This window comes from Gavialis gangeticus, unplaced genomic scaffold (assembly GCF_001723915.1).
Source record: "Gavialis gangeticus isolate Ggan-Ray unplaced genomic scaffold, GavGan_comp1, whole genome shotgun sequence".
Classification (NCBI taxonomy): Eukaryota; Metazoa; Chordata; order Crocodylia; family Gavialidae; genus Gavialis; species Gavialis gangeticus.
In genome coordinates, this window is record NW_017728994.1 from 41346324 (window position 1) to 41359152 (window position 12829).

At 44.3% G+C, this 12829-nt stretch overlaps 1 protein-coding gene across 1 annotated transcript in view; it reads right to left on the reverse strand.

Annotated features, from left to right (window-relative positions):
* Window positions 1-691: 691 nt before the first annotated feature.
* BTAF1 (B-TFIID TATA-box binding protein associated factor 1) overlaps window positions 692-12829 on the reverse strand; it is a gene marked incomplete at its 5' end in the record, with an annotated part of 102065 nt that continues 89927 nt past the window's right edge. Inside the window, 5 exons of the mRNA XM_019502120.1 lie at window positions 692-2158; window positions 2496-2666; window positions 5855-6014; window positions 7326-7537; window positions 8828-8980. Of these exons, the coding sequence (XP_019357665.1) occupies window positions 2012-2158; window positions 2496-2666; window positions 5855-6014; window positions 7326-7537; window positions 8828-8980 (843 nt within the window). The remainder of the gene's footprint in view (window positions 2159-2495; window positions 2667-5854; window positions 6015-7325; window positions 7538-8827; window positions 8981-12829) is intronic.

The following is a 12829-nucleotide window of genomic DNA, read 5'->3' on the forward strand; positions in this document are numbered from 1 at the left end:
GGAGGGGGGGGATGACACATTACTTGCGGAGGGAGGCGGGGGCATGCAGGTGCGGCTTGCTCTGGGTGGAAGGGGGCAAGCAGCAGCAAGCCATAGCCTCTGCTTCCAGCACTGCCATGCCCAGCATGGGGGGCATGATGCAGGCAAGCCTCACTCCAGGCAGAAGGGGGCAAGTGGTGGCAGGGCATAGCCCCTACTTCCAGCACTGCTGCACCTGTGTCAGCTGCCTGTTTAGTCTATGGCCAAAATGCTGAATCTTTTCCAATTCTTTTTCTGAATCGATTTGGAGCTTATAATTGGTCTCCCAATTCGATTTGGAGATTCAGTCACTGAATCGGACCAAATCTCCTCCGAAACCAATAGGCTACCAAAGCTTCGCACAGCCCTAATTACTAACATGCCAATAGTCAAATTCCCCCAAAAGGACTATTAGGCTATAGAGCCTAATAGCAAATAATGATTACATCTAAGTAATCATTTATTTCTGTAGTCACATGCTCCAACATGTACATACAACATACAAAAGTAACGTAATCCCAGTTTTGTTTTTATTATTATTTTCATGGAATGCTAATTTAATGTTACAACATTGCAGTTCTACTGAAATGTGACAAATGTTCATTAGTTTCCAAATGCTTTAGAACAGACTTGATTTATAGGATAAGAGAATTTTTGTATTTGTTTTAAAACATTTTTTTACATAGTTGAGGTCTGATGGTTTTTCAAGCTCTGATGCTTAAGTGCACAGCAAGCTAAAACCTTAGCTATCTATACATATATCCTATTCAAAACAGCCTGCATAAGTTTATCTATAATTTAATATATTTATAAAATTGTGTACATATCCTGATACATACATGCACATCTAGAAACACACCACCTATTGGACTCCCTCTGTATAAAAAGCTGCTTTGCATACAGCTGCTGTATCCTCAACTCCCAGCTACTAAAGCACCTCTTAGAATCTCCAATACATGATTTCAGCTCAAATACTCCTTTCCCTCAATCTGAGTGTACGTATTTCTATGTAGATATGTATGTATATATTCCTAAAGAAAATATTTTCCCCTCTCCTGTTTCTTTAGGAGGTTCTAATTTATGAACTAGTTTGGTAAACAGTCTTTTCAGCATAGATTTTAGAATCCTAAACAGTGTAAAATCTACTTCTGGAAAACTTCTGCTTGTATATCTAATTGCTCTTTTAGTTACAAAAAATATATAGGATTGAAACCTATTGAATACATGTCTCTGAATGTGGCTATATTCTAGCCTTATAGATAAATTAAAAAAGTACACCCTCTGAATAGGATGCAAACATAGCCTTTAACAGACCATTACCTGTATTTAGTATAGCTCATTACATTAAAAAGTAGAATTCAACTGCTCTCAAAGATGTCAAAAGATTGAGCAGCATTATATATTTATATTTAATATACAAAGGTGGGTACATATATCTAGTTCCCCAATACTCTTCCATGTTTCTAGTTTTGCCATTACGTGATGCACATCCTAAAATGATCTAAATGAAAGATCATAACTAGTTAAGTTGAAAAAATCTTATTTTTAATACGTCATAAAAGCAAGTTGTGTTTAAAAGAAAAAAAATATACACTGAACAACCTGAAGTACTTACTGAAACGTATCTGTACAAAACTACTATAGATACAGAAAGGGACAATGGTGGACTTATTCAAACAGAAGTAACACTTGTTAGCATATGTAAAACCTGCTATACTTTATTCCTTTTCCAAATAAGAATTTGCTTCTGCTTAGCATGTAAAATTCAAACCACCTCACAAATGCTGATATTTAAAGTTTTATACAGTGCAAATATTTAAGACCGAATAACTCCCCCAGTGAAACAGGCAACAACTCAGTGCCTGTGATTTGAAGATTTTTTTTCAATGCCTATTTACACACTGAGCTCAAGGTTCACTATATATGCTTTGAAATTTGCTGAATATCAGCAGGAAAACGTGAACTAGCAGCAGTTATATTGAGACTATAATGGTTACTTGAGTGAATGCATAAAATTTTCTAGACTGTATTCAGAGTCATACTGTTCCTGATCCCAAAGTTCTCCAAGATTTTCAAGAACTGATTTCATGGACGCCTTCCCAGACGAAGATGAAGTGTCTGCTTTTTCAGTTTTCCCATCCTTTGAACGTAAGCAAGCAAAGAAAGAAAAGAGACATTTAAACTAAATTACAAACTCAAATGTGTTCTGTATAACATTCCTCCTATTTATTCCTAATTTTTCTTTACACATCATATTACTCCCTACCCCCCGCTCCCCTGGCAGATCTCTAAACTGATGATTTCTGGGTCAACAAAGGCTCACGGCAGCAGGATGAAGACGCCAGCTGCTTGGAAAACTTCCTACTGTTCGTTAATCCATTTCAGGTGCTCATCTGACCAGTAACTTTAAGATTCAAGACAATGCTCAAGTATCAACTACCTATTTTTGGTAAGTAACTGTGCAACTGATTCTTTACCTTGTCAAGAGTGAATAGGTCAAGAAGTTGATCCGTTCCCATGCTTTGTAGGCTAGCATTCTCTTGGCTAATCACAGTGTTTGCAATATTCATTTTGAACTTCTGCAGACCCATAATTTTCTCTTCTAAAGTTCCTCTTGTTATAAGGCGATATACGTTAACAACACGTTTCTGAAAGAAATCCCCCATTAGACGATTTAAGATTGTTTGTATAGACTGTATGAAAATATTTTAATTATAAACCACAGATTGGTTACAGGAAGGGAGGATTTGGTAGGATGCAGCTTTTGGTAAATAGGTCAGGGAAGGATACGGGGAAGTGGATCAGCCTGCTCAGAGGCAATGTTCTCAATCACCTAAAATGACCCTGGGAAATCTAATCCTAGTCTTGTTCTTCCAACTCACACGCTAGTGGGTCAGGCATACTTGACAGGTTTCAGCATAGAAATCCCTAGATGGAAGTGGCAGTATCTTGGTTCAGCAACAGTATTTCCACCCTACCCAATCCTGAGCTGTAACGCAGCAACTACAATTTCCATTAAAGCTAACAAGTGTTGTGGATACTTAGCACCACCCACAATTAGGCCTTTGTGCCTCAAATTTCACAAACAGCCAAAGCACTTGCTTAAATGCTTGGCTGATTAGGGCCCTCTGCTGAGGAACGCCTCCATAGAGAGTATATTTCAGACCTTAGTTCAGGGGTGGGCAATTATTTTGGGTGGAGGACCGCTTATCCAGTTTTGGCAGGCTGCCGAGGGCCACATGGGTAGCCCTACCCCTTAACAGGTACCCCGCCCCTGGTCACCATCTTGGGACCAATGTCGCAGGGCCAGTACCAGTGGGGCCCAAAGCAGGGCACAGGCTGGCAGGGGTCTGTGGAGCCGGGCTGGCTGCACCAGCAGGGAGAGAGGGGAGCTGGCCTGGGTCCACAGAGCCCCTGCCGGCTGGGACCCTGCACTCTTGCCACCCTGCTTTGGGCCCCGCTGGCACTGGCCCTGAGGCACTGGCGCAGGCCCTGTGCTCCCGCTGGCTCCTGTACCTGCTCACTTCCAGTGCCCCCCAGCCCCATGGTACAGGCGGGGAGCAGTGCACAGCCCCAACCCCCTGCTCCAGGGCAGAGAAGGAGCTGGTGTTGAGCACGGGGAAAAGCAGCCCTTCGCCTGCCCTGTGGCCGACACTCCCTGCTGCAGGCACTTGCAGCCCACGTGGGACTGTCTGGAACAGGCACAGGCAGCCCCACACGGGCTGGGAGCGGCTGCAGAGTGGGGTGTTGGCCTCGAGGCGAGCAAGGGTCCGCTTTTCTCTGTGCTCAGCAGCAGCTTCTAACCTGACCCTGCTGCCAGCCTGGGCCCCACACCAGCTCTGGGCTCACCCGTTGGGGCTGTGTGGAGACAGCAGCTACAGCGCCCCCGCTTGCCATGCCAGGCAGTGTTGGCTGCTGCTGCCTGCCCAGAGCTCGCGCGCTGGGTAGCCCGCAAGCGGTGGTGGTAAACACTGCCCGGAGCAGCAAGCCACTGTCGTCATGTGCAGCCCCAATGGGTGAGCGCGGAGCCAGCGTGGGACCCAGGCTGGCAGCCAGGCCAGGTTACAGGATGGTGCTGAGCATAACAGGAGTGGGAAAAGTGGCCCCTCTCTACCCCACGGGGCCGGTGCCCCGGGCTGCAGTCACGCGCAGGCCACATGGGGCTACCTGTGCCTGCTCCAGATAGCTGTGTGGACTGCAAGCAGCTGTAGTGCGGGGCACTGGCCATGGGGCAGGGGCGAGGCCACTTTGCTCTGTGCCAGGAAGGAGCCCAGGGAAAAGCTGAGCATGGAGGTGGGGAGAAAAAGTGGCTCCTTGCCCACCCCAGGGCCGGTGCTCCCTGCTGCAGCTGCTTGCAGCCCGTGGGGCTGTCTTGAACAGGCACAGGCAGCCCCAGGCAGGCTGCAAGTGGTTACAGCGCAGTACAGATGAGGGGCCACTTCCCCCCACCCCATGCTTGGGTTTTCCCCAGGCTCCTGCCCTGCCCTCCCCACACTTCCAGCGCTGGGCAGCATGTGGTCCCAGGCAAGAAGCCCCTTGTTGGACTTCCAGCTGGGGGTGGGGCAAGGTGGGCCCTGCTGTTGTGGGAGCCCACTGGGCTTCCCCTGGGTCCTACTGCCCCAGTTCCTGTCATTTTTGACAGGAACCAAGGGCAGATAAATACTAAATTTTGTAAATTTTTTAGGGGCCCAGCAGGCTGGACAGAATGGCCTCGTGGACCACATTTTGCCCACCCCTCCCTTAGCTAATATAAGAGTGGTGGATACTAGGGCTGCACAAAGCTCTGGTTGCTGATTCAATTTGGAGGAAATATGGCACAATTTGGCGGCCAAATCTCCGAATCTGAATCCAATCAGGAGACTAATAAAAAGGTCTGAATTGATCCAAAGCCTCTGAATCAATTCAGAAAAAGATTTGGAGGAGATTCGGTGATTCAGGGTCCTGGCACTTTAAAAAAAGAAGAAAAGAAGTCCTGTACTCACCAGCTGCTGCAGGGGCCATCGGGGCATCTGGGGGCTCAGGGTAGAGCTTCCCACGCAGTGTGGGGCAGCAGGGACTGGGCCCCTGCCTGGCAGAAGCTGGTGAGTATGGGTTTTTTGTTTGTTTGTTTTTTTAAGTGCCAGGATGCTGGGGCCAGGCAGTCATTGACAGGGGTGGGAGAGCAGGCGGGGGATGGGGCCGATTCGATTAGAAGATTCGGCGGCAGCCAAATCTTTGAATCAGATTCAGCCCAATTGATTCGGGATAGTGATTTGAATTGAATCACTGTCCCCCAAAACAGCTGAATCCAAAGTGAATACTAGCTGCCTCGCACAGGCCAAGTGGATACATCGAGGGGCGTTTCACCAAGATGATCTTATGCCTCCTGGGTAAAATAAATGAATCTGCCTTGTGTCTGAACTACCAATAGGTAACATAACAAAAACTAGTATTTACATAAAACCTTTCAACTGATTATCTTGAAAGAACTTTACAAGCATGAACTAATTCTCAATAAGCTCTGCGAGATATAGCAAGTCACTTTACAAATGGAGAACTAGAGAAATTAAGTAACTTGGTCTGAGGTCACCAAACATTTCTTAGTTTTCCTCTCAGCTCTGCCAATAGCTATCAACATACACTGCTCCTTCTCTCAGTGCAGCCATTTGAGCAAATCCATATCCCTCCATATTTATAAATATGCAGCTTAAAATAAAACACCCAGAAAGCACGTACAAAATCTAACCCTAATGCTTCCTACTCATACCAGTTTAGTCATCAAGTGAAACGAGAGCATTGCATGGAAAAAAAGACAATTGTGATAAAATTCACAGAAGATTAAAAACTGGTAGTTTACCTGCCCAATACGATGTGCTCGATCCATTGCTTGGAGATCTCTCATTGGGTTCCAGTCATGTTCCACAAACACTACTGTATCAGCTCCTGTTAAGTTAAGTCCCAGTCCACCAACATGAGTGGTAAGCAAAAGAACATCTATGGATGGGTCATTATTAAATCTGTATATAAAAATATAGAAGGTGGTCAAGGATTTATAAGAGCAGTTATTGTCATATTTTAAATGCTTCTTCAGAGAGATTTTTCCTGTGCAGTATTGAAAAGGACTAAATTTATAGAGATTGAGAATATAGCAGCATGAGAGAAAAAAAATAAAAGCAATCAAGCTTTCTTATATTTGATGCTGAAAACAGTCATTTATAAAAATACCCCAACGTTAAAAAGTAGTTGATGTAAAGGCGAAAGTGTGCCTGAGAGCATATGGTTCTTAGAAATGAGACAATTAAAGATTTAACTTCTGCTATACTACTACCACGACAGTAAAATGCTAATATGTCAAATCACGGAATAACATGGGACACGTCACCTAGCACTTGTATTCTGTTGGGTGATTGAGGGCCAAATAAGAAAAGTACACAAAGCACAGTGTTAGCCAGGAAGGCAAGTTCAGAGAAGACAGGATATGCATTACCTAGGCAGGATACTTAGTGATCATTGACTGGAACCTGATAATTCAGGGATCAGCAACCCTTTGTGATTCAGCTCCCGACAGCCACCCTCTGCAGTACTCAAGCTACCTACTACAGCTTCTGCCCCATATCACTGATTCCCATCCCTTGTGGCAGATGGGAAGGCCAAAATTGGTGATAATGTTAAATAATGCCTATGGGGAAGAAGGAGAGCTGTGGGAGGTGTGCACTGCATAAAGAATCAAAAAGGCAGCATAAGGCAGAAAAGGAAAATAGGCCAGGTCAAGCTGCATGCTGCCAATCCCCCATGCCACCATGGGCCAGATCCAGGCCACAGGTTGCCAACCCCTGTAATAATTCATCCAGTGTGTGGCACTTTTAGGGAGATCTATACAGCTGCCTGTCGGGAAACCTCTCTTTAGTAGGCATGGCCGTCTCCATGGGTACAAAGGGGCTATATTCAGGAGCCTGCAGTCACCAGGAACAGTAGCAGCATAGGTTGATATCAGAAAGCATGCTCATCTACACAGGGATTAGAGTCGAGTCAGACTACTATAAAACTGGAGGGGTGAGGAGGGTTGACACACGTTTGAATTCAAGTTTTTAAAATATATTTGCATTTATTTCCAAAAATATGGTGCTTATTTTGTGAGCCAGCACGCATCACTAGTAAATTTAAGTGTTCAATCACAGATTCAATTTGAGTCAAATCTAATGACAACTAACGGTTTCACTTCCACATGTGGAAATACAAAAAATCTAGGAACTACAAGAGCTCCCAGGGACCAAGAAAAATTCCATTAATTTTAGTCTGCCTTTCCAGTGTTTAAGAGAAGAACTTACCGTGAAACAATGGAATGCCTCTGACCAGCAGGTATGCTGCCATCCAGTCGCAAATATGTAATGGAGGGTAAGTGAGGTTTGAGAAGGTCATGTTCTACTATATCCAGCATGCTCTTGAGCTGACAAAAGATAAGTATTCTGTGCTGGGCCACAACAGCTTCTGTGCCACTCTCTGAAGATCCACCATTTCCTAAACCACAGTCTAGTAAAAGCTTAAAATAAATTTAAAAAAAAAATTACCACAGAGCAAGTCTCTCATATAAATGTATAAACATTTACATTACCAACAAATATATAAACTATATACACACATGTATTCCAGATGAGCATGTTCCTGTGGGGGCCTTAACTATTCAAGTTCTGTTGCAAACAAGGATTCTCTCTCCAGCTTCCTTCATTCCTTCAAACCATAAACAACTTGCAAATTTGGCAACAAAAATATTTCCCTTCTCACTTTGTTCTTCTCCACAGTTAATTGTAATTCACACAAAATATTATTGAACCAATGACACAGTTACCAAAAGGTTTACAATTTGCTTAAAATTATGTATGTATTCTTGTACAATATTGAGAATTGATTTAATAATAAATAGTTGAAAAGGTTTTATGGCATGATTTAGAGGCAGCAATATAAAAAGACTAGAAAAAGCAAATTTTCGTATTTCATAGGCCTCAGAGCACTTGACAAAACAGTGACTAAGCTCTTAAGTCCTGCATCATGATCCATCTTGGCAAACTGCTGAGCCCACACAGTTCACACTACAGGATCAGTCTTAATGAGTTTTCAATAATGCAGTAACTATTCCTAGTAATGAAATTATAGTTTCAATACTTCAAAATTCTCTCATCCTCTTCTCTACCAATTTACGCACACTGAAGGAATACAGTAATTGTTTTCTAAAAAAAGGGAAAAGTATTTCTAAATGTATAAAGATGTATAAATAAATGAGCAGAAATTCTCCAATTAAAATTTGAGAAATGTGAGTCATAGCTGCTTGTTTCAAAGGAAGCAGATCCAGGATAGTTTTAAATACTTCACTTACATGGCAGCTGTATGTTAAAAAAGGGACAGGGTTTTAAAAGTCATAGTTCTGCCTAAAGCTTTTTACCATATTACAATTAACAACGTTGCTTACTATAAACTTATTTTTTTCCATTAATCTTATCTAGTTTCCCAGTTTATTAGTACCGTGTTATTTGACATCAGTTTGATTATGTAAAAGGCAGCAAAGCTGACTATGCATAGTCCTGTCACAATTCAACATAGCTTACTGACTTCAATAGGCTTTAACTTCCTTTGTGTTTAAGTTTTGCACAGCAGGAGTTGAAGGATAATACCTGGAATATGGGAAGATAAAACTAGAACACTGACAGACACAGGCCTGCTCTTTTTTTTTAAACAGTAGATTTCAAATGAAAAGCATGTTTTTCAAAAGAAAACACACTCAAAACCACATAAAATATCATGAATTGAGGTGTGAACATAGGTGAAGTTTACCTACTTGTTTTAAAGCAGACAGTTTAGGTGCATGCTGAATATCTCGAAGAGACGTGTTAAGAGCTGCAAGCTGCTCTGTGATCCTCTTGTATTCTGGATGCTGGGTTGTTAACACTAATGCTGGATGGTTGCACAGTTTCCGCAAATACTGCAGTGCCTTTGAGAGGTAAATTAAGGAGGAAGGATTAGCAGCATTTAAGTCAAACAAACAGTGGGAGCATCTACACATGCATATTAATGTGCAACTCTAGTGCACACTGGGCCGGAGTTTATTGCTCCTGGGTGCCACATTTACATGTGCGCCTGGGACCCCAGTTGGCAGGGGGCTAGCTAGCCCAACACTGGAGCACCCTCATGCCCCAGCCAGCTCCAACAGCGTCTACACATGCGCTGCTGCAAATTTACAAATACTAGCCTGCTGCAAAGTTTGTTAATTTCCTGAGGCCCAACAGGTGGATGTACAGACAGATGTGTAGATGCCAAGGCATACTGTGGAGCTAATTAGGCAACTGCAGTAAACATCTTATATAGATATGCCCAGAACGAATAAGACCATCCATCTTGAGCATCAGAGCTCATTTAGCCCTAAATTCACAAGTTTGTCCACAAAAGATTTATGAGCGATGTCTGTATAATATATTTAAACAAATAAATAAATTGTCCCAGGGACAGAAATAACAGAGGATACTTACTGGCAGCACAAGACGCAGTGCAAAAGGGGCAGAATGAAGAGCCTGCGTGGCTCGTCAGCCGCCTCTTTATTCAATTATGGCCGGCTGATGACATCAGCTTCAGACGCCACCCCGCGAAAATAAAAATGGCGGCCAATGCCGTGGAGGAGGCGGGCAGCACGGGAGAGGAGCTGCAGCCACTGCAGGGAGCGAAAGGGATCCTCCCCACGGGACCCTCGGAGCCTGGCAAGCAGGGGCGGACACTGGCAGGGCAAGGCAGAGCACCCTGACTGGAGCCCACACAGGACGGCGAGGGAGTGACAAACACGCCGGCCAGAGGCAGAGCTGGAGCTGCACCCGGAGGCAAGCTGACCCCAGGTGGGAGTGCCAGGACGACGGGGGCAAGGAAGAAGCCACGCCAGGGGGAAAAGACCCCGGGAGAGCCCTGAGGGGTTTATAGTCGGGGTAGGTATTGCCGTTGGTCCCAGCCAGGTTGACGGGCAGACAGGAGTGAATACTGAAGGCGACGGGTCAGGAGTAAAGCAACCCCCCTGCTAGAGTCCGGGGAAGGATAGTAAGGGGGCAGGGGGCCACCACATCCAGAAGTGGCTTATTATTTTGTGTTTGTTACCATGTTTAATTTAGTTACCCCATAAGAAGGGGCATAGGGGAAGAGTGCAAGTATCCCCGAGGGACGGGGCTGAGGAGAAGCCTTGGAAGGTTTACCTTTTTTTTTTTTGTGTTTCCCCAAACAAAGGGGCGGAGACAAGGAGGGTCGAGGGGTAGGCCCACACGGGCATATGTGGTTACAGGCCACGGGCACCTAGATGCCAAGTTGGGAGGCATTATCCCAACGGAGGGGACAAGGTCAACAGTTGGATGACGCACCTAAGGAGGCATGAGGCTGGGCCGTAGGGGTGGTGGAGCCCCATGAATGACCGCCGGGCGAACCACAGGTCACCGAGTACACTTGATGACCAATCCCACCTACTGAGAAACAACAAGTCGTGGCACGCGAGAATGGGGGAGGGGACTCGAGGGGGAGACATCTACTTGGTTTGCGACATGAGTCCGTAAGGCGGTTGACATCTACCACCAGAGTGAAGGCCGCCTGAGAGCGGCTATTTGAGGCCCGGCGGCCACATAAATAAAAGGTTGTTATGATGAGATCTTGGATTATTGGGATTATAAAAGATCCAGGGACGGTGAGGAGGGGAGGGAGGGATAAAGTGGTGCAGTTGCACACCCCCACCTTTATTCCTGTTCCACCCAAATGTTCAAACCAACTGCCCCAAAGAGGCAGCGGCATTTCTATTCAGGCACTGCTGAGGGAGTCTATTGACTTAATGGCTCATTATAAATGTATCCGATTTATGCTGATCTCTCTTTACCCCGTTGGTGTTAAAAACCCTCTCTCCTTTTTAATGGTTTTGATGTTCTATTAATCAAGTTACCCTTTCTTCTGAAATGTTGCTGTCTGTTAGCTGTACTTGGTAATATCTCTCTCCTATTTCACATCCCTGCAGATTGTTTTTAATTATAGCTAAAAAGTTAATGTTAACACACTTGAATTAAGGTTAAGTAAACGTTAACTCATGTGACTGACAGTGAAGTGCTGCATGCACTGTCAAGACGCTCAAAAAGCTTACTTTTTGTTTTGTGAAGCTGAGTAAGAGTTGTACACTTAACTATGATTACAGGACTAATAAAACCGTATTTTGGACTATTTTTGCCTAGTTTGTTGTTTTTTATGTTTACTACATAATCTTGCAAATTGGTATACCTTCCAATACTTATATTCAGTTTAAGATCAAAGCAAAAAATACAGTATTGAGCCCCTAGCTAACATGTACTAACATAATTTACTAACATGTAAATCTTTTAGCTTCTCTTTAACTGGAGAAAAATGTATTGTGTTATATGTGATGAGGATAAACCATACCACCTGCACACTTCTTTTCAAAATCCTAGGTGAGCCCCTGGTTCCACTTCCAGGGATAAGCACAATGAAGTGCACTTCACCTGGCCTTCATGTAATCATGAGACAAGCCAGTGTCCAAAGAGCAATGAGAGACCCTTCAGAGAATTATGGTGTATAGTCTTGCACAGATGCTGTTTCATGAGGAAAATTGTCCCTACTGCCACCAGCGAAATGCTGCCTTTTTATTCAAGTGCAACTTTATATGTGGTCCTGTATGATTCTGTTATCCATTTTCACAGGAATATATAGGAATATTAAACAAACGTCCTTTGAAACTCCAGTTGTGAAAAGAAGAGAGTTGTAAACTTCTATACTGAAACTAGCTAAGGCCTCTGGCACATGTTCAATTAATGCCATGATGGGACCTGTTCCTTGATGCAACAATAGCACCTCTCCTGCCATGCCACAGGTGCATGGCAGGACACAACATTTTGGAATTGCATAGCAGATCCTAATTGAGCCATTACTTGCCAGTGCAGGTGGAACCTGGTATCATGATTTCTGGTTCTCCCTGTCTCAACAAGTTAAAAGCTGGCTGCCTGGTGAGCCAGGGTGGTCCCAAGGCTAGGACACACAATCAGTTAATTATCAATCTCAGCTGATTGAGGGTTCCAGCCCTGAAGCCAGGGGGAGACTCCAGTATGGTCCTGGGACTTGGCAATCAGTCGGCGGGAGACTGTTGGTCACAGCCCCAGGACCCACAACAAATCAGCTGATTGTGGGTCCCAGTCCCAGGACCAGACCAGAGCTGGCTGGAAACTCCAAATGCAGTCTCAGGGCTAGGGGAGTTGTCAACCAAGCCTTGCCATGTTGCCAACATTAGGCTTCATGGTGAAGGACACTGCCACATGTTCTCAGTTTAAGGTGTGATAAAAACCACATTTACACATTTTACATTACACATTTACGCATTTTGTGGAATAGTTTTATGGTTGGCTTCATGTTTTATGGTCCCATTAATTGCCTGAATGTGTGACTGGGTTATTATTTAAGATGTGACTAACTTACTGATAACATCTTCAGTGTAACATCTGCCAGGGGCTTATGTGCGCTAGCATAGACGCATCCACTTTTGTTCACTTTTTTCCTATGACCCTTACAAGTACAATAATTCTGACGAGACTAAAATCGTGTTGCCTCCAGTTTTGGGTTTGTTTTTGTTTTTTTTTGGGGGAGGAGGGGATTAAACTGCTCTAACCAGATCAGTTTTTTAGAAAAATGGTGTGTGTAACCTCTTTAAAATGTTTGCTTTTGTGCCACTTTGGTTATACTTTTCCATCTTGCTTTTGCTGGCAGGCCCTCCCTGGGTGGCTACCGATTAGTTTTTCAGTTTTAACTTCTCTCTGCACCTTCT